The sequence below is a fragment of the Gopherus flavomarginatus genome, chromosome 8 (assembly GCF_025201925.1).
Source record: "Gopherus flavomarginatus isolate rGopFla2 chromosome 8, rGopFla2.mat.asm, whole genome shotgun sequence".
NCBI classification, from domain to species: Eukaryota; Metazoa; Chordata; order Testudines; family Testudinidae; genus Gopherus; species Gopherus flavomarginatus.
Genome location: NC_066624.1, coordinates 92,872,962 through 92,899,504, shown reverse-complemented (window position 1 = coordinate 92,899,504; position 26,543 = coordinate 92,872,962). Strand labels below are relative to the sequence as shown.

General features: G+C 38.5%; 1 protein-coding gene and 1 non-coding gene across 3 annotated transcripts in view; both read left to right on the top strand.

Annotated features, from left to right (window-relative positions):
- Positions 1-26,543, top strand: part of KPNA4 (karyopherin subunit alpha 4) — a 62,773-nt gene that overhangs the window by 17,174 nt on the left and 19,056 nt on the right. Inside the window, exons 6-14 of one of the 2 annotated variants that reach the window (XM_050965980.1) lie at positions 1,297-1,392; positions 1,584-1,669; positions 7,382-7,468; positions 8,993-9,162; positions 9,269-9,313; positions 12,705-12,836; positions 13,106-13,234; positions 19,312-19,416; positions 21,373-21,426. In XM_050965980.1, the coding sequence (XP_050821937.1) occupies positions 1,297-1,392; positions 1,584-1,669; positions 7,382-7,468; positions 8,993-9,162; positions 9,269-9,313; positions 12,705-12,836; positions 13,106-13,234; positions 19,312-19,416; positions 21,373-21,426 (904 nt within the window). Of the gene's footprint in view, positions 1-1,296; positions 1,393-1,583; positions 1,670-7,381; positions 7,469-8,992; positions 9,163-9,268; positions 9,314-12,704; positions 12,837-13,105; positions 13,235-19,311; positions 19,417-21,354; positions 21,427-26,543 lie in introns of both variants that reach the window. The other variant, XM_050965979.1, reaches the window with a different exon arrangement.
- On the top strand, positions 17,318-17,626 carry LOC127057340 (small Cajal body-specific RNA 7). The gene has a single exon (XR_007776070.1). It is a non-coding gene; the product is annotated as a small Cajal body-specific RNA 7 (non-coding RNA).

The window sequence follows — 26,543 nt, the reverse complement described above, 5'->3', positions numbered from 1 at the left end:
ATTGTATGTCCCCTGCTCTGTTTAACCTGCCTTCTGCCATATATTTCATGTTATAGCAGACTCGGATGATGACCCAGCACATGTTGTTCTTTAAGAATGCTTTCACTGCTTATTTGGCAAAACGCAAAGAAGGTACCAATGTGCAATTCCGAAAGATAGCTACAGCACTTGACCCCAGGTTTAAGAATCTGAAGTGCCTTCCAGAATCTGAGAGAGACGAGGTGCAGAGCATGCTTTCAGAAGTCTTAAAAGAGCATCACTCCAATGCGGGAACTACAGAACCGGGACTACCAAAAAAGAAAATCAAGCTTCTGCTGGTGGCATCTGACTCAGTTAATGAAAATGAATATGTGTCGGTTCACGCTGCTTTGGATTGTTATCGAACAGAACCCGTCATCGGCATGGATGCCTGTCCTCTGGGAATGGTGATTTGAAGCATGAATGGACATACAAATCTTTAGTGCATCTGGCACGTAAATATCTTGCGACACTGGCTACAACATGAGAATGCCTGTTCGGACTTTCAGATGACATTGTAAACAAGAAGCCGGCAGCATTATCTCCTGCAAATGTAAACAAAGTTGTTTGAGCGATTGGGTGATCAAGAAGTAGGACTGAGTGGACTTGCAGGCTCTAAAATTTTACATTGTTTTATTTTTACTGTAGTTTTTTATGTCCATAATTCTACATTTATAAGTTCAACTTTCATGACAGAGATTGCACTACAGAACTGGTATGAGGTGAATTGAAAAATACTATTTCTTTTGGTTTTTTTATAGTGCAAATACTCGTAATCAAAAATAAATATAAAGTGAGTACTGCACTGTGTTGTAATTGAAATCAATATATTTTAAAATGTAGAAAACATCCAAAAATATTAAAATAAATGGTATTCTATTTTTTTAATTGTGCAGTTAATTTTTTTTAATTGGATGACTGCTCTAATTTTTATCCCCCACACACTGACTCCTTAGTGAGGAAGAGAGAGGAAAGCATGTTCTAGCAGCCAATACCTTGCCTCTTATCCTCTGCTCCAGCTGGGGAGATAATACAGGGGAGGGACATGTGGATGACTGACTTACTCCTGTCATGGGTTTACCAGGAGGACAAAACAGGTGTTCAACTCAACAGTCATACTCTTTAGAGTAGTAGCAGAAGAGATGGTGGGATTGGCTGAAATAGCAGCTAAATACACAGCTTTTTAGCAGTGTTAAATTCACTCATTTTTAAAAACTCCTATTTGACTTTAGGGGATTTGTCTGCAAATTTCATGTTTTCTCCTTTGTTCCTAAACAGGAAGCTTCTTTCCAGTGATCGCAATCCACCGATTGATGACTTAATAAAATCTGGAATACTACCTATTTTAGTGCATTGTCTTGAAAGAGATGACAAGTGAGTGTGTTACTTTTTTAAAAGAAAGTACTGGTAGGAAAAGTTAATTGTTTTGGGAAGATTTCATAGAAATCCTTTGACAAAACAATTCATGCAAGCATTTGCAAGTGCTCATGTTAAGATACTGTGTTAGATTCAGATAGTTTTACTGTAATACAGAACATTTTCTAACTTTATGCTTTTATTTGTAGTCCTTCTTTACAGTTTGAAGCTGCATGGGCTTTGACAAACATTGCATCTGGAACCTCTGAACAAACACAGGCTGTAGTTCAATCTAGTAAGTTGATCAGTTTTGATGATGCATTTCATGTGCACACTGTAATTTCTTCAAAAATATGAGGCTCAAGTGATGATTTAAAAAGCACCTACACCCTATCTCTCTTCCTCAAATATTCACCAATCTACACTATGTAGGTCTGGTACATTTATATGATAGCCAGGATGGTTGAAACTGAATTGTCAATCACAGGCACATCGCGGAAGGACCTGCCCAGGAAGTCTCCTGCCAGAAATTCTACCCCTTCTCTGGCAAGCAGCATCAGTTGAAGCACACATCTGCTTTTGTTCTTCATTTTCTCAGATTTTAAATTCATTTGGGTTTCCTGATGGTGAGTAATCTCTTGTGGGAACTCACACTATTTTAGCAGAGTTAATATCTGCTGGTTTTCTAGTTTTCAAACACTATTTTTTAACTTTTCTTCACAATTAAGAGGGATTCCCTATCTAATTTTGAAGGAGGAGCAAAAGGTACAGTCCAAGTCCAGAGGGTGCCTCTGAGGGAATTTACATCCAAGATCTCTCACAAGATAAAATGGTGTCCATATGTTCGGGAATCTGAAGTTAGGAAGGAAGTTTATTGTACTTGCAATCCATGTTGCCAGATGAAACATAAAATTGTTTTATGTTTCTGTGCCCTACGTATTTCTTTTAAATCTACTTGAACATCAACTTGTGAGAACAGGGCTCTTCTCTAGTTTTGAATTTGCCAGATAAAATAATTGTGCTGCTTGAGATCTAAATATAGAATCACTGCCATGTTCAAGCAAGTTTTTGTAGTTGAATCAAATTTACTTCCTATTCTCTTCTAATTCCTCATGGATCTGCTATTGTAAATAAGGAAAAGGTTGTTATAAACAGACCAGGAAAAAACCGAAGTCCACACAACTAAAAAACAGAACCAGAAGTATCAAAATATTATTGAAATCCAGAGACAATGTGATCAAATTTTACTGCACTATAAACTGTCAATGCCGGAGATGCTGAATTGCCAACAGTGTGAAAGGGCAGGGGAAACTTTTCCACTCAAGAAATTTTAATGTGTGAAAACCCCACATTAAAAACTGTTTTCTTATTCTTAAATATTTAATCAAAATGTAGAATTGACTCAATGTGGCAGTGGTTTTCAAACTGGGGTACACATGAGCTCTCATCGGGGTACGCAGGAAAAATCCTGTAATGGTGGATAATGTGTCCTCTCTCCCATTTCCCTCCCCCCCCCCCCACCCCCCGGCTGTTTTCATAGCTATATTATGACCCAGTGTCAGATGGGGGTATCCTAGAAGATTAGGGTTGGAAGAGACCTCAGGAGGTACTCTAGTCCAACCCCTTGCTCAAAGCAGGCCCAATCCCAACTATGCGATAGACTACTCAAGGGTTCTCAAACTGAGGGTCGTGACCACTCAGTGGGTCACAAGGTTATTACTTGGGGATTGCGAGCTGTCAGCCTCCACCCCAAACCCCACTTCGCCTCTAGCATTTATAATAGTTATAAATTAAAAAGCGCTTTTTAAAATATTTAAGGGGGGTTGCACTCAGAGGCTTGCTGTGTGAAAGGGGTCACCAGGGCCATCCCAAGGGCGGTTCAGGGCCTGCAGCGGAAGTGATGAATCAGTTACTTCTGGGACCCACTGCACCAGCTGCCAGGTAGGGGAGGTGTTGTGCCTCCCTAAACAGCCAGGCGTGGCTCCGCCCGTCCCCCCCCCCCCCACCTTCCTTCGGCAGTGATGCTGGTCTCCAGGGGCTGGGACCATGCATGCCTGGGGTTAGGGAGGTGCCACTGCAAGCTTTCCCTCCCAGTGCGCTCTTCCTCGGGTGGAAGGGGTATGGCTGGGGGCTAGCCTCCCCCAGCCAGCAGTTCACACAATGCACATGCGTGCTGGCCTGTGGGGCCTGGAGTAGTCGCCCTGATGCGCTGTACCCTAGGGACGGCTTTGGGGGTCACGAATACAGAAGTTTGAGAATCACAATTTGAAAACGGGTACACAACCTAAAAAGTTTGAAAACCACTGCAATAAGGGAAAGTACTGTGCTTAAACTCTACAGTCTGGTTTGAGTGATGAAATTAATATGTTAGCTTGATGACTAGGTTGACACAGGCATAGCTAATTCTAATTTATTTTTTTATTTGCTTTATCTTTTGATATGAGAAATAAAATCCTTCTTATTTATTGGGATAAATCTGTGACACTTGACAATAACCTAATCTGTTAACTCTTGGATTTGCTTTTAAAATACAAAATTAAAATGGATTTTATTTAAGGTTTTTTTGTTTGTTTGTTAATATGAATTGTGTAGCAAAATTTAGAGCCAACTTCTTGGTCTGGGAAGCTGAGAGCTAACAAAAAGCAGAGAAAATGCTGCAGGGCAAAAAAGTTCTTTCCATAGAAGTAATAGATTAATCCTGAATTTCAAATTTTAAAGTACTACGTAAGCAAATCCAAGGCAAATATTTCACAGAATTAACCAGTGTAAAGATCACAAATCTTTAAACAAATTTTTTAATTTTTGTCTTCAGCTCTTCATCTGAGAGACTTCGTGTTTAATCAGAGAATGAATCTGTGTTGTGAAATAGCAGTTGGTTACAAAATTCATTATCTTTCTCTTTTGGGGCATTGTTAAAGTCCACTGAAATCAATGTAGGATCCTATTGAGTTCAAAGCAGTTTGATTGAACTGTCAAAGAGCAGTTGTTTTCTCTAATATTGATATGCCCCCTCTCGATACAATTTAGATTGCTGCAAGTGTATCTAGGTTCAATTTTGTATGTTACCACACAGAATACAAAGTGTACAGTGCTCACTTTGTTATTTTTATGACAAATATTTGTCCTGTAAAAATGATAAACAAAAGAAATAGTATTTTTCATTTCACCTCATACAAGTATTGTAGTGTAGTCTCTATTGTGAAAGTGTAATTTATAAATGCTTATTTATTACATAACTGCACTCAAAAACAAAACAACGTAAAACATTTTGAGTCCACTCAGTTCTACTTCTTGTTCAGCCAATTGCTAAGACAAACAAGTTTGTTTACATTTACAGGAGATACTGTAAATAAGAAGCAGGCAGTACTGTCACCTGGAAATGAGAACAGGCGTTTGCATAGCACTTTTGTAGCTGGCATTGCAAGGTATTTACATGCCAGTTATGCTAAACATTCATATGCCCCTTCATGCTTCAGCCACCATTCCAGAGGCCATGTTTCCGTGCTGATGATGCTCGTTAAAAGAATAATGGATTAATTAAATTTGTGACTGAACTCCTTGGGGAAGGATTGTGTCTCCAGTTCTGTCTTACCCACATTCTGCCATATGTTTCATGTTATGGCAGTCTTGGATGATGACCCAGCACGTGTTCGTTTTAAGAACACTTTCACAGCAGATTTGACAGAACACAAGGTACCAATGTGAGATTTTTAAAAATAGCTACAGTCTCGACCCAAGGTTTAAGTATCTGAAGTGCTGTCCAAAATCTGTGGAGGATGCTTTCTGAAGTCTTAAAGGAGCAACACTCAGATGCGGAAACTACAGAATCGGAACCACCAAATAAGAAAATCGGCCTGCTGGTGGCATCTGACTCAGATGATGAAAATGAACATGCATCAGTCCGCTTTCCTTTGGATCATTGAGCAGAACCCACCATCATCATGGATGCTTGTGTTCTGGGATGGTGGTAGACGCATGAAGGGACATATGAATCTTTAACACATCTGGCACGTAAATATCTTGTGACACCGGCTACAACAGTGCCATGTGAACACCTGTTCTTATTTTCAGGTGACGTAAATAAGAAGCAGGCAGCATTATATTCTGCAAATTATAACCAGACTTTTGTCTGAGAGAGTGGCTGAAGTAGGACTGAGTGGACTTATAGGATCTGACGTTTTACATTGTTTTGTTTTTGAATGCAGGTTTTTTACATAACTACATTAGTAAGTTCAATTTTTATGATAAAGAAATTGCACTATAGTACTTCAATTAAATGAATTGAAAAATACTATCTTTTGTTTTTTACAGTTCAAATATTTGTAATAAAAAATAAATATAAAGTGAGCACTGTGTACTTTGTATTCTGTGTTGTAATTGAAATCAATATATTTGAAAATGTGTAAAACATCCAAAAATGTTTAAATAAATGGTATTCTGTTATAGTTTAACAGCGTGGTTAATCAAGATTAACTTTTTCAATTGCTTGACAGCTCTAATTAGAATCATTTTATTTCTGCTATATTAAAGCTAACTTTTCAATGGATCGAAAGCTAGGATTGAGTCTGGCAGTTCAGATTTTTCTACTGATGGATTTAGATTAGAAACAACATAAACACACCTAGTTTCATTGAAGTTACTCTGTACTCAAATGTTATGCAGATATGGGTACTCTCTTGTAATTTATTTGAATGAAGAAGATGACCTATTAACATCTCTCCAAAACTTCCAGCCATTGTAATTGCTGTGGGTATTTTACCTATTACACTCGCTTTGTAAATCCTCTTGTTTAATATTGAATAAGGTCAGTGGCTAATAAACATGTTTCAAGAATTAAACCAATATTTGACCCGTTATGCGTCAGGAGGGATAGTGGTGTGGTGTTTGCTTATAAATGAAACCTTCTCCTCTATGCCCCCCAAATTTAATGTAATTTCAGCAAAATCCTACACCCAGTAAATTGGGGACCAAGTAATTAAAGTAAACAGGTCCTTCGGTGTTAACGAGTATTGAGTCCTTCCTCCCAACTAAGGTTCTTCAGGCGGTGTTGCACAAGTCCCTTAGCTTTTAGGTTGTAAGAGTAGGAGTTAAGAGCATCTTCCAGATAATATCACAATGTTAAATATTGACTCAGCAGTGACTGTGCTTGGGAGCTGCCTCCTGCTCCTAATGTTCCCATATATGAGGCAGGGATGTAAGTATCTTATTCTTGATGAGTGATTTTTGTTAAACCCCTTCCTTACAGATCAATTTGCTCTTTTTGCCAGTCATTCATTGACAGTATTTGAAACAGCAGAATCTCTTTTGTGGTAATCAGTTGGATTACCCCTTTTATCTAAAACTTTCAAGAGCCAGGAAGAGAAGACAGGATATATAGGTGACAGCTTATGTTGTTGTACAAATACGTCGATAAGAATTTTCAAGATTTTGCCTATTAAAAATTACTAACTAAAACTTCTATTAATAACCAGTGATGGAAAAGAATGTAGAAAATATATAACTAAATGATGATTAGTGACTTTTTTCAAATTAACTAATTGTGCTTGTTGGGTTGACATTAAAGTGTTTGAAATTCCATTTCAGACAGCTCTAGTGATAACTACATAGATAAAACAGTTGAAATTCAATGGTAATTAGTAGAATTAAATATGGAATTTCAACATTAACCATTTATTAAGAATAATTACTTATAATTTAAACTTGTCATACAAAGTTATATAAAAATAACTTACCTTAAATCTTTTGTTCTCATTATATTGGTCTGAAGTGCAGACCCTTCTGTGAAAGAATGGTATGAAAGGAAAAGTTTTATTATGATCTATGTTTATATTGAACATAATCTGGAAAAAGAGTGAAGTCTCATTAACCAGAATAAACACATAGCCGGAGAAGATCTTCACATCATGGGGTAATGGAATGTCAGTTTTTAACTTAAGAGCTAACTATAATAATGAGCACATCACTTTAGAACTAAGACTTTTTGAGTAACAGATGCTTTATTTTTCAGATGCTGTGCCACTTTTTCTGAGGTTGCTGCATTCACCTCATCAAAATGTGTGTGAGCAAGCGGTATGGGCTTTAGGCAATATCATAGGTTTGTGTTACTCTTAATATAAAAATTCAAAAGTTTCTTTTGAAATCAAATTAATAAACCAGTTTGGATTCTGTTATTTTTTTTTTTTAAATAATAGAAGTATGCTTAACTATAAGAGCAATGGGATTGGCTCAAATACATGGAGCTCATTTCCCTCAAAATGCCCTTTGCTTAATTCTTTCTGCTTTCTCTCTTGCTCCTCCTTTAACACGTACATCTTTCAATGCAGGTACAAGAAAAGGAAACAATGTCTGGCAAACAAATCACATGCATAATGTTCTAATGAAAACAGTTTTCATTATAAAGGCTCTGGATCGCCATCAGAGCTCCCAGTTCAGTCACCAGAGCTTTCATAGTACACATTTAATCTTTCTGGCCAAGCTTTTGGCTAACCTAAAACTTTCGTTTGTTTCTTCTTGATTATTGTTATAAGTGATACACCACAGAGAGATTCAAATATCATTGTGGTGAGTGTAGTTTAAAAATGTCAGCCCCACCATGTCTTAAATTACTGAAATGTTGTGGGTTTAGGTATTGCTTAGTTTATGACAATAAGCTAAGTTTTCAAAAACTCTGATTCTAGTTTTTCTTAAAATATTCGTACAGTATTGTTACTTGGACCTAGGAGTGACACTGTTCCTTCCCTGTTAACAATACAGCTTGGAAACGACAATGCTGAGGACCGTATAAGTATCTAGGTGGATGCAATACATGTCAAACTGGGGGGATATCAAAGTAAACTGAAATGTTCTATTCAGTTTCAAGCAATATGGAACTTGTCACAGAGTATTTTGTCTGGACCAGTAACCTGTTATGATTGATGGGCCTCCATTATACCTTGTCCTCATGGTCATTAATCACTATCTTTTTCATGTGTTCTTAATCATGGATAACTATCTCTTCAGAATTCAGCAAATCACCTTTTGCTAGCACAAAGTATGTTTAATGTGAATCAGAAAGGGGAGCAGTTACTGCATGTTGAATGAGGTGTTTCTTGTACAGTGAGGTGTTGGCACGTCACATTTTGGCTAATGGTATCTATTGCATCCAAAGGCTTAGACAATTTTACATAGATCTTAATAGTGAAGGGTTTAAGTTTACAAAAATGAAGACATGCTGGAAAGCTGACTTTGTCACTTGCTAGGATGTTGAACATTGGATATGCTAGTCTCTGCATTGACAAAAGCAGCATGTAAAGAAGTTACTCATAGTTTCTTGACTACCTTCTACTCAGATCACTGAACAATTTTAATAATACTAAACAGTGACTATTGGGGAAACTGTCTGTTCTGAGATGTTTTCCTTTTGGAGATGTGTAGAAATCAATGTTATACCCCTGGTACCAGATTTACAGCTGAACTGAGGCCCAACCTTATGCTCAAATTGTGCTTGGAAACTGGAAGAGCAGTCATTTGGGTCATTTAACAGCTAGGCCCTTGGTTATTTAACATGGGAACATGGTTCTACAGCACTATCCTTTGTAAATAGTTTTTATCATCATAAAATCATTTAATTTTTACACAGGTGATGGACCCCAGTGTCGAGATTATGTTATCAGTCTTGGAGTGGTGAAACCTCTGCTATCCTTCATCAGTCCATCTATTCCCATAACATTCTTAAGGAATGTTACATGGGTCATGGTCAACTTATGCCGTCACAAAGACCCACCTCCACCAATGGAAACCATTCAGGAGGTGAATTGAATTATTCATTTATAAATTTAATTAAATTTAACAAGTTGAATTGTTAAATATCTTGAATATTTCTATTTAATATTAACACTCTGTCTCTCCCCCCTAGATCCTTCCAGCCCTCTGTGTTTTAATTCACCACACAGATGTAAATGTGAGTAAAAACATTTTCCATTAATTATTTTGTGACCATGTCATGGACAGGTCATGAGCCGTGAATTTTTGTTTACTGCCCGTAACCTGTCCATGACTTACTAAAAATACCAATGACTAAAACGTAGCTTTATCCGTAAGTACATATGAGTGAATAATTGATTTATTTAGTGTTTTTTTGTTTGGGGACCAAACTGAAAAATCAGAAGGAAAAAAATGAGTTTGGATTGAACCAAAACTAGATTTTTTTTTCAGATTTTTCCTCCAAAAGAGAGAACCTGAAATATTTTGTTTCAGACTTATCACCAGATGGTGTTTCTAAAATTGCTCCCCAGGACCAGAGTACTCGGCATCTGCTGTGGATGTCAGGGTCTGTGGCTCTGGGGTCAGGGACGCCAGGGTTTCCCAGATTCTTGGGTCAGTCCATATGCAGAGCTGCCTGGAGTCCCAGACCTTGAGAGCCCTGCCCATCCTATGACCTCCTGGCTCTTGGACCAGTTTGTTGGCTCCAGTTAGGTGTCCCAGGGATTCCCGGCTCCTGGCTGTACATTGGGGAGACTGGAAGTTCTGGCATGGTGGTGCCTCCCTGGAGCCATTGACCCTGAAAGTACTGGATCTGGCCCTGGGACAGTGTGCTTGGGGAGTTTGTTGCATAGCACGGAGCCTACCAGTGCTGAGTATCCTGACTTCAGCTAGGGCTGTGGGAGCTAGCAGGCTATTTGCTGCAGAGTGGGAAACCTAGCAACCCCAGCTTTCATTGGGGTGTCTGGAGCTTGCAGGCTTTCTGCTGTGGAGTTTTGTACCTGGAACATCAACAAACTTCCTGTGGAAAAGCGGCCTGTGTTTGGGTAAAAATTTCTTCAAATCTGCAGTAAACTTTGTGAAAAATTTCAGTCCAGCAAATTGACATTTTACAAATAAATAAAGATTTGTTTGAAAATTTCCAAATAGGTCTCGCCAATGCCTGTGTCTCACTGGATGACTAAGTAGGAGGTGACTATATTTCACTGTAACAGTAATCTGAGTTGCTTTTGTCCCCTCTCTGTTCAGTATATCAGTGAACATACTTTTGGCCCTTTATAAATGATAGGCAAAATCAAACATACTTATTTTATTGGTCCTTTTGCGTACCTGAAGTGTTTTGGGGTTTTGGTTGTTTTTATAAGAAAGTGGAAGAGCAAATGGAGAAAAGTAGCAATTTCTACTATGTCCAGCTACAGACAAATGACTTAAAGTATAAAATAAGACTAGTTAACTAGCTGTATTTAAATGTCTTGCAGTATGAATGTATCAGCACTTTGCTTCATGGTTAAAATAGGCTATATCGAGTGAAATTTACCTACAGTAGACACTCAGAGTTACAAACGCCTTGGGAATGGAGGTTGTTTGTAACTCTGAAATGTTCATAACTCTGAACAGAATGTTATGGTTGTCTTTCAAACATTTACATCTGAACATTGACTTAATACAGCTTTAAATTTACTTTTCAAAAGAAAAATGCTGCTTTCCCTTTTTTTTTAGTAGTTAGTATTTAACTGTTTGCTTCTTTTTGTTGGTATGTTTTTGTTTTGTTTTTCTCTGGGTGTCTCTGCTGCTGCCTGATTGTTTACTTGCAGTTGCAAATGAGGTGTGTGGTTGACTTTTCAATTCGTAACTGTAGTGTTCATAACTCTGAGGTTCTACTGTATATTGCTAATGGTTAAAATATATATTAGGCCAACTTGATCTGTGACATTGACTACAATTAGAAGTCAAGTGGGCTTACACCAGGGATAAAGTAGATATTTGTGCAGGTGTATTACTAATCAGTTTTTTTCATTTGTTGTTCGTCTTAATCCTGTTTTATTTGAATACTTGTATGATAGCTGTCCCTGGCATCAGGGGTTTGGTATTATAGGATGTCCAGAGTGTATTGAGTTGTGTCCTAAATGTTTAATGTTGGTACTTGTATGCCCAGAATAGCTCTGGTTTTAGAATCTGCTCCACATGATAACAGTAACATTGAAGCAATGATCCTTTTGGCTCAGAATCAAAATTGTGGACTACAATATTATTCTTGACTAAATGACTGTAAGAGTAAAAATCAAAGAGAATTGCAGTAGTGATTGATTTATTTTTTAGTGGAGATCTTTTGATATATTTCACCTGTTTACTTTTGGAAGAGTTAAAGGAAGGTTTGAATTATTGATTCTTGTTTATCTTTTATCTGAATACAAAGGGCCATTCTGGTGATTCTCCACATATTGTTAAATGAGAAACTGTGGTGACCTACACCATTGGATCTCTTTTGAGGCATTGTCTATACAGGAAGATTTTGCTGGCAATACCAGAATGGTTATATTAGCATAACCCCTTGTGTGAACATTTTTATTGTGGGATGTGTCCTTTTTTTCTGGAGTATGTCCACTTTGATGTCCATTATAATTATACCAGTTTAAATTCACATTTTAACTTGTACTGATGTAACTTTCCAGTGTAGATGAGGCCTGTCCTTTAACTCAAAACTTACGTGGAGTTTCTTGAAACTTCTCTGTCTACAGATCAGTCCATTCACACTTGTAGCTGAAATGATTGTGAACCTCTTAATTCTCTGCGAATTGCTTATATTTTTGTAATCCTGCATCTGAACTGTCAGTTTTCTTTTTTCAGATCGACTGTTTCCAGTGTATTTCCTAGCATTAATAAATTTACATCTTGTATTTACGTATCGTATTGTATAATATACTCTTTATGCGGTTCAGATGTGCTACTAAAAAATTAGTTATTTCAGCGTGCAGTGCTATTGCCTCTAGTTTCCACTAAGTACCTTTCAAACGCTTTTTAAAGTTCTGTGAAGGAACTCTGCTTTGTGAATGAGAGTAGTTAGTCTCCTGTGAAATGTGAGCCATCATTCTGAGGCTGCCTATTCTGTGTTCCCTGAAGTGTTGTCACCCCAACAATCAGTCTTTATTTTTTCTTATATTGTCCACTTTAATTTAAAGATTCTCACGAGGACAGGTATGATGTTTGACCATTATATCCTTCATATTCTTGACTATGGTTATAAATGATATTTTGTCCTATGTTCTAGCTACCTGGAAGGCAGCAGACAAAGGTGCGAGGAACAAATTACAAAGTGGCTGCATTTTAGACTTCTTAAAGTGAATATGTCAAACTGCAGAATAATTTCCTTCTAATTATAAGATGTTAAACGACAAAATCCTCTCAATGTAAAAACCCTTGCTTTGAGACAGTTACAAAACTAGAAACATTTAAATGGACTCTAACAGCAAGTCTTGAACAAAAACCCTATCTTTAAATATAATAGCCCTATAACAAAAATCTCGGCACGTCTTATTTAGACCTTTCTCTCCTAATGGGTTTGACACTGTATTTTTTTTTTTAAATGTTAGATATTGGTAGATACAGTCTGGGCCCTCTCCTACCTAACGGATGCTGGCAATGAACAGATCCAGATGGTGATAGACTCTGGAATAGTCCCTTATTTGGTTCCCCTTCTCAGCCACCAAGAAGTTAAAGTGCAAGTAAGTTTAGATAGCAATATCTTAATTTATTTCAAAATATAGTAGTATACAGTACTGAAGTGGTTTACTTTTTAAATTGTTTAGTTATCACTTTGATTGGCTAAAGGTTTATCAGCAAACATTTATTTGCAAAATACTTAGGTTATCAAAATTCAGTTATCTAATTTGTGGTAACATTTGAATGAAATAATATTTTGCTGTGTTCACTGTTTTTATGCTTAACTTTTTTTCTAAATGTTCAAGTCTTGAAATACAGTGTGTTGTTTCAGACTGCTGCACTCAGAGCTGTAGGCAACATTGTTACTGGTACTGATGAACAGACACAAGTAGTTCTGAATTGTGAAGCTCTTTCACACTTCCCCACACTCCTGACACATCCCAAAGAAAAAATTAATAAGGTATGTAAATACATTTTGGGGTGAAATTTACCCATAGGAATAGTTAGTTATTTGCCCTGTATTGTAAATATTATTGACCAAATGTCAGTATGACACTGTTTTTCCCAAATGCTATAACCTGATAATACGTCTTTGTTGCAGTACTAGTTTCTTGCCGACAAGACTAGATCTTGCTATATTTTCTGTTACTTATTTAAATTAAGCCATTAGTATCCTAAAAGAATCTAACGAACTTCATAGGTATCCTTATCAAATACAGTAATTCTTTGTAATAACTTCATCAATATCAGGGCATTCCAGAATGTCATATAAATCAGTATTCATCAATCCGTACTCTCAGCAATGAGTTCTTGACTTTGTATGAAATTTGATCTTTATTTTGTGCTGCAAGGTTGGCAATTGCCCAGGGAAAACTAATTTAGGTCAGGGCACTGGTAAATACTGGCTTAAACCTAGTTTAAACTGGGAAAAATAATTGCATCAGTGTTCAGCAAGCATAGAGTGAATCTTTCAAACTTTGGGTATATCATTGAAATTTGAGGAATAAGAACATAAGAATGTCCCTACTGGGTCAGACCAAAGGTCCATCTAGCCCAGTATCCTGTCTTCCAACAATGGCCAGTGCCAGGTGCCCCAGAGGGAATGAACAGAACAAGTAATCATCAAATGATTCATCTCGTCGCTCATTCCCAGCTTCTGGCAGACAGAGGCTAGGGACACGATTCCTGCCCAATAGCCATTGATGGACCTATCCTCCATGAATTTATCTAGTTCTTTTTTGAACTTTGTTATTGTCTTGGCCTTGACAACATCCTCTGGCAAGGAGTTCCAAAGGTTGACTGTGCGTTATGTGAAGAAATACTTCCTTTTGTTTGTTTTAAACCTGCTGCCTATTAGTTTAATCTGGTGACCACTAGTTCTTGTGTTATGAGAAGGAGTAAACAACACTTCCTTATCTGCTTTCTCTACACCTGTCATGATTTTATAGACCTCAATCATATCTCTCCTTAGCCATCTCTTTTCCAAGCTGAAAAGTCCTAGTCTTATTAATCTCTCCTCATACGGAAGCCATTCAATACACCTAATAATTGATTGTTTCCATTTTCTGAACCTTTTCCAATTCCAATATATCTTTTTTGAGATGAGGCAACCACATCTGCACACAGCATTCACGATTTGGGCATACCATGGATTTATATAGAGGCAACATGATATTTTCTGTCCTATGAGCTATCCCTTTCTTAATTATTCCCAGCATTTTGTTTGCTTTTTTGACTGACGGTGCACATTGAGTGGATGTTTTCAGAGAACTATCCACAATGACTCCAAGATCTTTCTTGAGTGGTAACAGCTAATTCAGACCCCATCATTTGATACGTATGGTTAGGATTATGCTTTCCAGTGTGCATTACCGTATATACTCGTTCATAAGCCAAATATTTTTTGGTAAAAAAGTGATGCATCAAAGAGGAGGGGTCAGCTTATAAATGGGTCTACACCAAAATGTGATGATTTTAAACTCTATGGAATCATGTAATTGAATATCCAATACATTGTTTTGTTTACCTGGAGCGTCTGCAGACCTGGAGCCCCTCAGTTCCCAGTGGCCATGGTTCGCCATTCCCAGCCAATGAGAGCTGCAGGAAGTGGCGACACTTTCCGCAGCTCCCATTGACTGGGAACGGCAAACCGCAGCCACTGGGAGCTGAGGGGCTCCGTGCCTGTGAACTCTCCAGGTAAACACAAGTTTCAGTGCACCAGCAGCTTATCCTGAAGGGCCAGGAGCCAAAGTTTTTTCCAATCCCTGAAATATAGGGTCGGCTTATGAAAGGGTCATACAGTTTTTTTTGCTATTTTTATCTCTCCATTTTGGCGGGTCAGCTTATAAATGAACAGGCTAATGAACGAGTATATCAGCATTAAATTTCATCTGCCATTTTGTTGCCCAGTCTCCTAGTTTTGAGAGATTCTTTTGTGGCTCTTCGCAGTCTGCCTGGGTCATAACTATCTTGAGTAGTTTTGTATCATTGGCGAATTTTGCCACCTCACTGTTTACCCATTTTTCCAGATTATTTATGAATATGTTGAATAGGACTGGTCCCAGAACAGACCCCTGGGGGACACCACTATTTACCTCTCTCCATTCTGAAAACTGACCATTTATACCTACCCTTTTTTTCCTATCTTTTAACCAGTTACCAATCCATGAGAGCACTTTTCCTCTTATCCCATGGCATCTTACTTTGTGTAAGAGCCTTTGGTGAGGGACCTTGTCAAAGGCTTTCTGAAAATCTAAGTACAGTATATCCACTGGATCCCCTTGGTCCACATGCTTGTTGACCCCCTCAAAGAATTCTAGTAGATTGGTGAGGCATGATTTCCCTTTACTAAAATCATGTTGACACTTCCTCAACAAATTATGTTCGTCTATATCTGACAGTATTGTTCTTTATTATAGTTTCAACCACTTTGTCCGGTACTGAAGTCAGGCTTACAGGCCTGTAATTGCCAGGATCACCTCTGGAGCCCTTTTTAAAAATTAGCTATCCTCTAGTCATTTGGTACAGAAGCCGATTTGAATGATAGATTACAGAATACAGTTAATAGTTCTGCAATTTCACATTTGAGTTCCTTCAGAACTCTGGGGTGAATACCATCTGGTCCTGGTGACTTACTGCTGTTTAATTTTATCAATTTGTTTCAAAACCACCTCTAATGATACCTCAATCTGGGACAGTTCCTCAGATCTGTCACCTAAAAAGACTGGCTCAGGTTTGGGAATCTCCCTCACATCCTCAGCTGTGAAAACCAATGCAAAGAATTCATTTAGTTTCTCCGCAATGGCCTTATCGTCCTTGAGCGCTCCTTTAGCACCTTGATCGTCCAGTGGCCACACCAGTTGTTCAGCAGGCTTCCTGCTTCTGATGTACTGTTAAAAAAAATTTGCTATTGCTTTTTGAGTCTTTGGCTTATTGTTCCTCAAATTCTTTTTTGGCCTTCCTAATTGTATTTTTACACTTTCTATTTTCCTCACTAGGATTTAATGTCCACTTTTTAAAGGATGCCTTTTTACCTCTCACTGCTGCTTTTACTTTTGTTTAGCCACGGTGGCTCTTTTTTGGTTCTCTTACTTTGTTTTTTAATTTGGGGTGTACATTTAAGTTGAGCCTCTATTATGGTGTCTTTAAAAAGTTTCCTTGCAGCTTGCAGAGATTTCACTTTTGGCACTGTACCCTTTAATTTCTGTTTTTAAGTAACCTCCTCATTTTTGTGTAGTTCCCCTTTCTGAAATTAAATGCTACAGTGTTGGGCCACTGTGGTGTTTTTCCTGCCTCAGGGATATTAAATTTAATTATATTATGGCCTCTATTACCAAGCGGTCCAGCTCTTGGACCAGACCCTGTGCTCCACTTAGGACTAAATCAAGTCCTATAGGCTTGGTCTATCCTCTACATCAAAGTTGATTTTCTGCTACAAAATGTTACATGGCCAAATGGACCTGAACTGGTAGTCTATGCTTCTGATTGCTTGATGGTTCAATCCTACAACTCTGTATTATTGTTTTCATATAATCAGTTTCTTTACATTCATTTATACAGTATTGGAAACTGAAATGAGTTCTGACATTTATAACATTCTTGAGAAAATAACAAACCAAAATGTATACAGATATTCCAATGTTCAGTATTATAATTACATATTAGTAGTATTCCCACTGCAATTTAATTTATTTGTACAACCCTAAATTAATCTACAAATTTACTGCCTTACATAATCACAAATTAAATATGTAACTAAAACTAAGTGTAATGTGGTGTATATTCATGAAACAGTTTTTAAATTAATCCCAGTTTAAGGCATTTTCTAACTGTTTTTTCCTGGGATGGTATAAATCATGATTTTACCTAGTAAAAACCCCCTGGTAAATACCGCGTCATCCCTGTCTGTAAGCATTAGGCTTGTTTGCCTATGAAATAAATGGTCTTCTGTGTTTACATTAAAAATTAAAAACACTGTAATGCTGTTTTGTGTGTTAATAAAAGTAATATGTGAATTTGGAATAGAGTTGATTGAACTGACTCTTGGAAATTATGAAAGGTAACTGGATGTTTGTTTGGGGGTGTGATTGGAAACATTCTAATTTAACACTTTAATATTATGTTTTTATAATGTGTTTTTGAGAGAGAGGAATGTACAAAGGCTACATGGGGGCACTGATGAAGTGCTGATTTCAGAGTGCATCTGAGGCATGTTGAAATTTTGAGAAGGGTGGTGATTTGTTTTGCACATTGCCAGTGATAAGTGCCCAAAATAAGCTCACCAGCTGAATATAGACAATCTAAAGATCTCTAACAGGTTCATTGACATAAATGATCCCATGATTTGATCCAAGAGTTCAGCAGAATGTTAAGTCAGAAAATCTGCAAGTCACATTTACCTTGTTCCATGCTCTTAAGTTGAATAAGCAGCTTCCAATGAAATTATCGCACCAAGATACATGAAATGAAGAGTTTATATAAAGTAACCGGTATAGCTCAAAGGTAACCTTAATAATGATGGTAGTCCTCAGTTTAATGACTTATCTACAAAATTATTGCTTCTGCTGGACTAATAGTTATCTTGAATAAAATTGGTAAAGCATTCTAACTTTGGGTGTCCTAGTGGCTTAAATCTTGAAGCTGCATGAACATTTGAGCCTACATTGTAATTCTTGTGACTGTCATCTGCAGTCTTCTTTCTTATGGAGGGTTTTATGTGACAGTGTTTAACATAACTGTGACTATACCACATTGGGCACTCAGCTTGGTTCGGCTGAGTGTTGATACTTAATGTAAAGTAAAATTGCTGCTTATGAACTGAAGTGTCTGCATCTGTATATGGGGGCCTGTTCTTGCTCATGTTAAAGACAACAAACTTTTGCTGACTTCGCTGGAAGTAGGAGGATAATCACCTTTCTACTCTATGCATTTTGTATCAAGTTTTCAACTTGCCTAGCAGTAATTGAAAAATCTTGTAAATTTAGTGAAAACTGTGTATTTTTTTAATTAATATTGGCCTGCCTGTGTTGAATTTTATCCAAGTTTTGCAGGTCTATAATACTCTGATTTTTCAGTTGTCAGTTTGTAACTGTTAATCATGCACTGAGATCTAATATAGATCTTGGGTAACTTTTAGTATTGATCTCTGCCTTGGGAAAATTTCACCCAGGCTGAGTTGGTTTTGTTTTTTCTTTCTTTTTCTTTGGACAAAGAAAACATTAGTTTTGTCATATTCCTGATAGCGGTGAACAAATACTACAGGGCCTTAATCTTAAAAATGTGTGTTAAATCAGTGAACACACATTTTCTGGATAGTTCAGAACAGGGACAAGGAGGAACAGACCTTCAGGGGGTAAGGAGAAAAGAAGGCCTTTGTCACTGGCTGTCGAGCGATGTGAGGTATAACTCTTTGGAGCCCATTCAGCCCTCTGCTGAAAATAATGCTGCTATTATTAATGGACTTCCAGGATATGGAATAAACTGTGAGGATTTACTGGGGTTGTGATATATTTCTAGGCAAAAAATACCAGTTAATCTATGGGTTTAGAGAAGATGGCAATAATCCTGTTTGGTCTCCCATTGTAAAAATCACCTTGATGGAGTTAGTCCCAACCTTTGTTGCCCTCTCCTTTTAATGTACCTAATTGGGTTGTTGTTTGCAGTGTTGTAGCCATGATGGTCCCAGGATATTAGGGTGACTACGTGCGGTGGGGTGAGGTAATATCTTTTATTGGACCAATTTTTCTGTTAGTGAAGGAGTTGAGACAGCCTGAAAATTTCGCCAATAGAAATAGCTCCAATAAATGTTACCCTTACCCACCTTGTCTCTAATTGGATTATTATGATTCTTAATGCAACTACATACAGAACGACACTATTTAAATCTCTAATTGTATTGTTTGAAAGTATGTTTTCAACTCCAGAATTTGATTTTACTAGAATCATAAATGCATGAAATCTTGCTGGAATGGAAATAGAATATTCAAATATTTTTTCAATTTTTTTTTTTAAAGCTTTCTTTTTTTTTCCTTCCTGCAGGAAGCCGTATGGTTCCTATCTAACATCACTGCAGGAAACCAGCAGCAAGTTCAGGCGGTGATAGATGCTAACCTTGTTCCAATGATAATACACCTTTTAGATAAGGTGGGATAACAAATATTTGATTCTGTACTGTTGGCAAGAGGAAAAAGCAGGGCTGTTATTGAATTGCTGACAATTACCTATAGACTTTATTGTAAATCTGTTTTGAGATTTGGTTTGAACTAAGAGTAAAAAGCAAATTTGCCTATATCACTAATTAAAGCATAATACTTTAGTTAATGCAAGTCTAAATTTCACTTCATACGTCAATGCTTGTCTAATCCATAGGGGAAAAATAGTTTAGGGAAATGACCTTTTGAGAACTAGCTTCTTACTATTCTAAATCTCATTACATTAATTTTTAATAAAATAACTACAGCCATTCAGAAGTTATTGTGGCATAGTTCTGCTCTTCCTTGTAGAAGGAAGAGGTGAGAATGAGCCTATACTCAAACGTCTGAGGTTTTCAGCAGACTTCATGAGAGTCAGGAATCAGTATAATAATTTTTAGTTGAATACTTTGTTGAATGTTGAAGCATTCTATTTAATATTGAAGATTTTCTTCTGCCTCTTTTCTTTCCTTGGAAACATTATAAGGAATTCTTCAGTGATGACATTTGCAAACTCAGTTGTCTCCAGTTGCTTAGGTTGCCATACATACCTACTTCCAGCAGAGTAATCCCAAATTAATCATGGCCTGGAGCAGTAGGCCACAGAACAGATGATGTCCCATTTTAAATTTTTACCACTGTAATTTAACAAAAGTAGATATGTGTAATAGAAGTAACTATATATTTGTGATAGTTGTCTGCTAGCACCTCTCCCTGCTGTAGGTATGGAACTCCACATATATGTTCATTCCTCCCTGGTGGGTGGGGGTGGGGAATCATAGCAGCTGTTAGACATTCCAGGATGCTTTCACTTCCCATCACCCCATATCAATATCTAATTGCTGGAGGGAAGAGGCTTGCTACTGTAGTACTAAGGCTTAAAAATGATGGTTGAGTATATGTGTGGAATGCCAAGTGCAGGGTCAGTTTTTGTCTTGCTTAGTGTGTTTTGTTTTGTTTTTTTCCTAATTTATTTTTAGTCTACCAGTGACAGAAGACTAAGGGGATTAACCTCCTGGTTAATGGAGCGAATAGGAGGTTACAGCACAGGAGGACAAAGTCACAAGTGGGAGGAATAAGGAGTGAAAAGATGATCATGAGTCCCTTACTAGCAGCATGTAGAATTACAAGCACAGATTTGTAGCTTAGTTACTATCAATATGTTGTACATCCTGAGAACAGAATTCCATAAAGGAAGCATAATTTTCTATTAAATCTAGGTTTTTGGGGGGTTAAATTAATAGATTGAGTAGGCTAAAAGCTCACCGAGACCAAAAGCTGTCTCTCAGGTTCTAAAACAATATGGTATATCAAAATTAACACAGTGCAATGTCTCTTAATTGCTATGTCTGTTACAGGCTGCTAGTATAGAGTGGAAGGGGATAATGCTACAATTACTACTTACTACTTCCCATTGTTTTTGCAGTTCTCTGTTCTGGGTCTAAACTGTTTTCCTCTGTCTTGTAGCTGAAGGCTGTGCAAGTGGAACAGTGAGCACATAGCTATGGTGGGTTGCAGGAGGTAGAAGAGCAGAAGTATGAAAGTAGTGTTGGGGAAAACAAACTCCCTCCTCTCCCTCACTAGGTCCTAGCATTTTACAAGATTTTTCTTCCTTCCTTTTTTTTTTTTTTTTTTTTTTTTTTTTTTTTTTTTTTTTTTTTTTACTTCAACTTAAACTAATGTGGACACAACGTGGAAGGTACACTGTGGAATCCCTACCATTGGAGGTTTTTAAGAACAGGTTAGACAAACATCTGTCAGTAATAGTCTAGGTATATCTAGAGTCCTGGGTTGGCCTGGGGGGATGGGCTAGATGACTTCTCGAGGTCCCTTCCAGTCCTACTTTTTTGTGATTCCAAATAATGTACAGCCAACTATTATTATATTTTAGGGTGATTTTGGTACTCAGAAAGAAGCTGCTTGGGCTATAAGCAACTTAACAATCAGTGGAAGAAAAGATCAAGTAAGTTAATTTTTTTTCCAAAATTAGTTTACTTCTTACCTTTCCTTCCTTGAGTGGATTTGACATGTTACAGGTGGGGATTCAGTAATTTAAATTACCTGCCAAAATAGTCTCTCCAGACTCCTCCTTTCATTGATTTACAGTGATTAAGGGAAACAGAGATGGAAGATCATACTCTGGTTTCCAAGAGTAGCAGTATCAGTGGTGACAAATTTTGAGGGATTAAAATTAGTTATATTGCACTGCAGTACACCCCAGTATTTATCTGAATAGTTGCATTCAGTCTTCATTAATATTCTTGAGCTGTATGTACCTGTACTCTTGCTGTGAACAAAGAGTACAAAAAATAAGTGTGAACCATTAAAGGATGTTTTTTTTTATTTGCTGTTTTTTTATTCATCCAACTTCTGTCACAGTCTGTCATTGAAATTACTGTGGCAACAGGGCATACCAGGTAAATTGGGTGGGAAGCAGTCTCCAAATTGCAATAAAATCTGGACACAAAATCTAGATTGTTTATGTCCTGCTTCAAAAAGATCAGGCTAAAACTTATTTGATTGGGTTGGAGTGTATCAAAATGCAATAGTCAGTGCCTTTCATTGTGTAATCTAAATTTAAAACATTTTATTTTATGCAGCATAAAAATTATAAATTTAATTTAATTATGATTTTTTTAAAATGTTCTGTACTGAACTAAAAGCACTAGTTTCTAAACTAGTTTCTTCAAGTGCTTGTCTCTGTGAGTATGCATGCTCCCAAAGCTGGAGAATTTTGAAAGCAGTGTCCGTTGGTCTCTACGTGCCCTGGTTCGCCTAGTGCTTCTGACCAAGGAGATAAGGGATGTGGGAACAGACCAACCACCTCTCCAGTTCCTTCTCACCGCCGCATGTTCGGGGTCAGAACCTCCAGTGTCCGAAGTTTCAGCTTTCTCCTTTATCTGTGAATATATTTAGATGCCTGTAATAGTTTTTATAATTCTAGGGTGCCATCTTTGTCTCCAGAAGAGGCAGTGATTCCAATGTTTCCATTCCCCCCGATGACTATCAGCAGTTCCACTAATTCTTTGCAGAATTGGAGGGGAACTACAGGTTCCTCTGAGGAGGTTCAAGATCCTCAACACAAGCTCCTGGACATCTTTCAGTCCCCTGGCTCCAGTGAATAGCATTTCTGTTAATGAAGCCATCCTGGAACCATCTAGGACAGTCTGGCATATTCTAGCTAACTGTGCCCATACCCCAGAAGAACAGAGAAACCATAGTATGTTCCAGCCAAAGGAGCAAAATTTCTGTTTTCTCACACTGCTCCTAAATTTAGTTATCCAGGCCACGATGGAGAGATGTCGGCATCAACACCCCCAGTCTATCCTGACTGGCAAGGAGGGCAAGCATCTTGACTTATTGGGGGAAAAAAATTTTTTCTTCTAGCCTCCGGTTCTGGATAGCCATCTAGCTAGCAGTTATGGCTAAGAATGACTTCTGAACTATTCAGAGTCACAGAATTTACTGACAGTCTCCCACATCAGGACAGAGCTTGTTTCCAGGCTCTCCTAGAAGAAGACAAAAATAATTTCCAGGCCCACTCTCTAATCAGCAGTAGATGCAGCTGATACATCTTCCAGGGCAACGAATACTGCCATTGTAATGCGTGGAGTTGTGGGTCCATACTTTGGGGTCGAGCACACAGTTGAGTCGCATCTGTTTAATCAGAAGACAGATGAGTTCTTACGGATTTTAAAGGGTTCCAGGGTCACTCTCGGCACCCTGGAAATATATATATCTGCCCCATCTACTGACAGACTAGCCTAGACAGATGGCTCAGTAGTACTTCCACCAGAGAAGGTAGAGGTTTTAAAAGACTCATTTCCCTGCAGCTTCTGCAGCAGATTCCTCATCCTAGTCCCAGTCCTCGGCTTAAACGTTATTTTTGATGGGAGCTTGAAAGCTGCAACCACTGAGTCCAAAACCTGACTTTCATACACCGTTTGGGGGTCATCTAGCACACTTTCAACAGCTGGAGTGCAATAACAACAGATAAATGGGTGCTGAACGTCATTCATTCTAGCTATATGATAGTTTGTCCCTGCCCCCTCCAAAAACCCCTTTCCCAACCTCTCTAAGGAGGGCCACTCTAATGAGAATATTCTCAAACAAGAAGTAGAATTTCTCATACAGCAAGGAGCAATAGAGTAGGTTCCTCTTCAGTACTGAGGAAGTGGTTTTTACTCAACATAGTTCATAGAACATAGGCAGCTTTGGAGACCCATTCTTGACCTTTATAATTTCAACCACTTTATTTACAAACTCAGGTTTTGAATGATGATGATGGCATCTATGATTTCCATTCCTGCAAAAAGAGATGTGATTTCCAGCTCTTGATATTAAGGACTCTTACTTTCATGTGGACATCCACTCCACTCCCAGACACATTCTCGAATTCATGGTGAATTCCAACCACATTCAATACAGAGTATTCCCTTTCAGCATTGCCCCAGTGTCTTTACCCCAAGATGTTCTCTGTTGTAGCAGCCTATATTAGATGCCATGGTTTCACTGTTCTCCCTTACCTCGATGACTGTCCTCTTGTCGCCATGTCACACCAAGAGGCCTCTGCATCGACTTTGACAATACTGTAACTCCTCTCCTTTTTGGGGGGTCAGCACAAACACTGAAAAATCCATTCTCACAGCTACAGAAACTTTATCAGGGCATCCTTAAATTCAATCATAGCAACAGCTTACCTGCTGAAGGACAGGTTTCAGGCTATGAAAACAGCCCCAGAGTACCCGTCCAGAGCAGTCTTTCCTAAGCTATATGGTCTCATACTTTTGTCACACCATTTGCAGTCCTTCATCTTTGTTACTTACAAGTATGACTTCAACTTGTATTCTCACCATGAGTCCATGAGTACCATAGTGACTGTTGACACCAAAGTGATATTGTCCCTGTTAAGGGGAAGAATCACCATCAGGTGTTCATCAGCGCTCCCTTCCTCGCCTCCATACTGGACAGGATGATCATTACCAATGCATCATTGTTGGGTTGGGAAGCCCATATGAACAGCCATATAGCAAAAGGCACCTGGACATCTGAAGAGTCCAGGAGGCACACCCGTGTTCTAGGACTGCAAACAGTTCAAAGGACTTGTGAAACTTTTGTCCTGTTAAGGTCACCATGTCCTCATAATGTCGAACATAACTGTCTTTCACATCAATAAATAGGGAGGAGTGAGATCCATCCTCCTGTGTGCAGAAGCAGTATGTCTGTGGAACAGGTGCCTTAGTAATCCAATTACTCTGTCAGCAATCTGTCTCCCAGGAAACCATGTGATAGTGGACTCTCTCAACAGCCACTTTGCTGTCGGTCACAAGTGGGAGCTATATGACTCTGTGGTGTACAATATTTTTGTTCTTTGGACCACCACCAGGCACCTGTTAGCCTCCCAAGCAAACAGGAAATGTATAATATACTGTTCCATAGGAGCCCTGGGCGATGCTCTACTCCTCCTATGGTCAGACCACTTGAACTATATCTACCCTCCACTACCACTCCTGCCTCAAGTTTAGTGCAGAATTTGGCAAGACAGGGCATGGGTTATTCTCATGGCCTCCAACTAACTAGCCCAGACAGCTTTGGTTCCCTAACCTCCTGCACATGTCGTCACTGGTACCAATCGTTATTCCTACTTTTCTTGATCTCCTTACCCAAAGGAATTGCAAGATCAATCATACCAACCCATGTCTGCTTCCTCTCAGAGCCTGTTTTGTGGATGGGCATCATTCTTAGAGCAATCATGTTCTGAAGCGATAAAGAATCTTTTCTAACAGTAGGAAGGATTCCACTAGAAAATGTTATCTAGCTAAGTAGAAGCATTTTTCTATTTGAGTATGTCCTCAGAAGCGGTATTTATTCTTCTCGTTCTGGGATATGCTCTTTCCTTAAACACAGCAGGTTTATCCTTCAGCTGGATCCATTTGGCAGCAATCAGTGCATACCATCCATCTTTACAGGGCTACTGAGTCTTCGTGCCCCCAATGACTCGCAGATTCTGGGAAAGGCCTAATCAGCATCTTTCTGCCTATTTAAAACAAAAACGGGGGCTGGGGGAATAGCCACCAACTTCTTAGTGGGACTTGAAACTTGTCCTCTCAATACTCACTAAGCCTCATTTTGAACAATTAGCTTCTTGTTCTCTCTCCTATCCATGAAAGTCACATTCCTGGTAGCCATCACCTCAGACAGGAGGGTTGGTGTATTTGGAACTTCAAAGGCAGTTTTTCCTTATGCTGTCGAGTATCAGAGGGGTAGCCGTGTTAGTCTGGATCTGTAAAAGCAGCAGAGAGTCTTGTGGCACCTTATAGACTGACAGACGTTTTGGAGCATGAGCTTTCATGAGTGAATACCCACTTCATCAGATGCATGTAGTGGAAATTTCCAGGGGCAGATATATATAAGCAAGCAAGAAGCAGGCTAGAGATAACAAGGTTAGTTCAATCAGGGAGGATGAGGCCCTCTTCTAGCAGCTAAGGTGTGAAAACCAAGAGAGGAGAAACTGGTTTTGTAGTTGGCAAGCCATTCACAGTCTTTGTTTAATCCTGAGCTGATGGTGTCAAATTTGCAGATGAACTGAAGCTCAGCAGTTTCTCTCTGAAGTCTAGTCCTGAAGTTTTTTTGCTGCAAGATGGCCACCTTAAGATCTGCTATAGTGTGGCCAGGGAGGTTGAAGTGTTCTCCTACAGGTTTTTGTATATTGCCATTCCTAATATCTGATTTGTGTCCATTTATCCTTTTCCGTAGAGACTGTCCAGTTTGGCTGATGTACATAGCAGAGGGGCATTGCTGGCATATGATGGCATATATTACATTGGTGGACGTGCAGGTGAATGAACCGGTGATAGTGTGGCTGATCTGGTTAGGTCCTGTGATGGTGTCGCTGGTGTAGATACGTGGGCAGAGTTGGCATCGAGGTTTGTTGCGTGGATTGATTCCTGAGTTAGAATTACTATGGTGCAGTGTGCAGTTACTGGTGAGAATATGCTTCAGGTTGGCAGGTTGTCTGTGGGCGAGGACTGGCCTGCCACCCAAGGCCTGTGAAAGTGTGGGATCATTGTCCAGGATGGA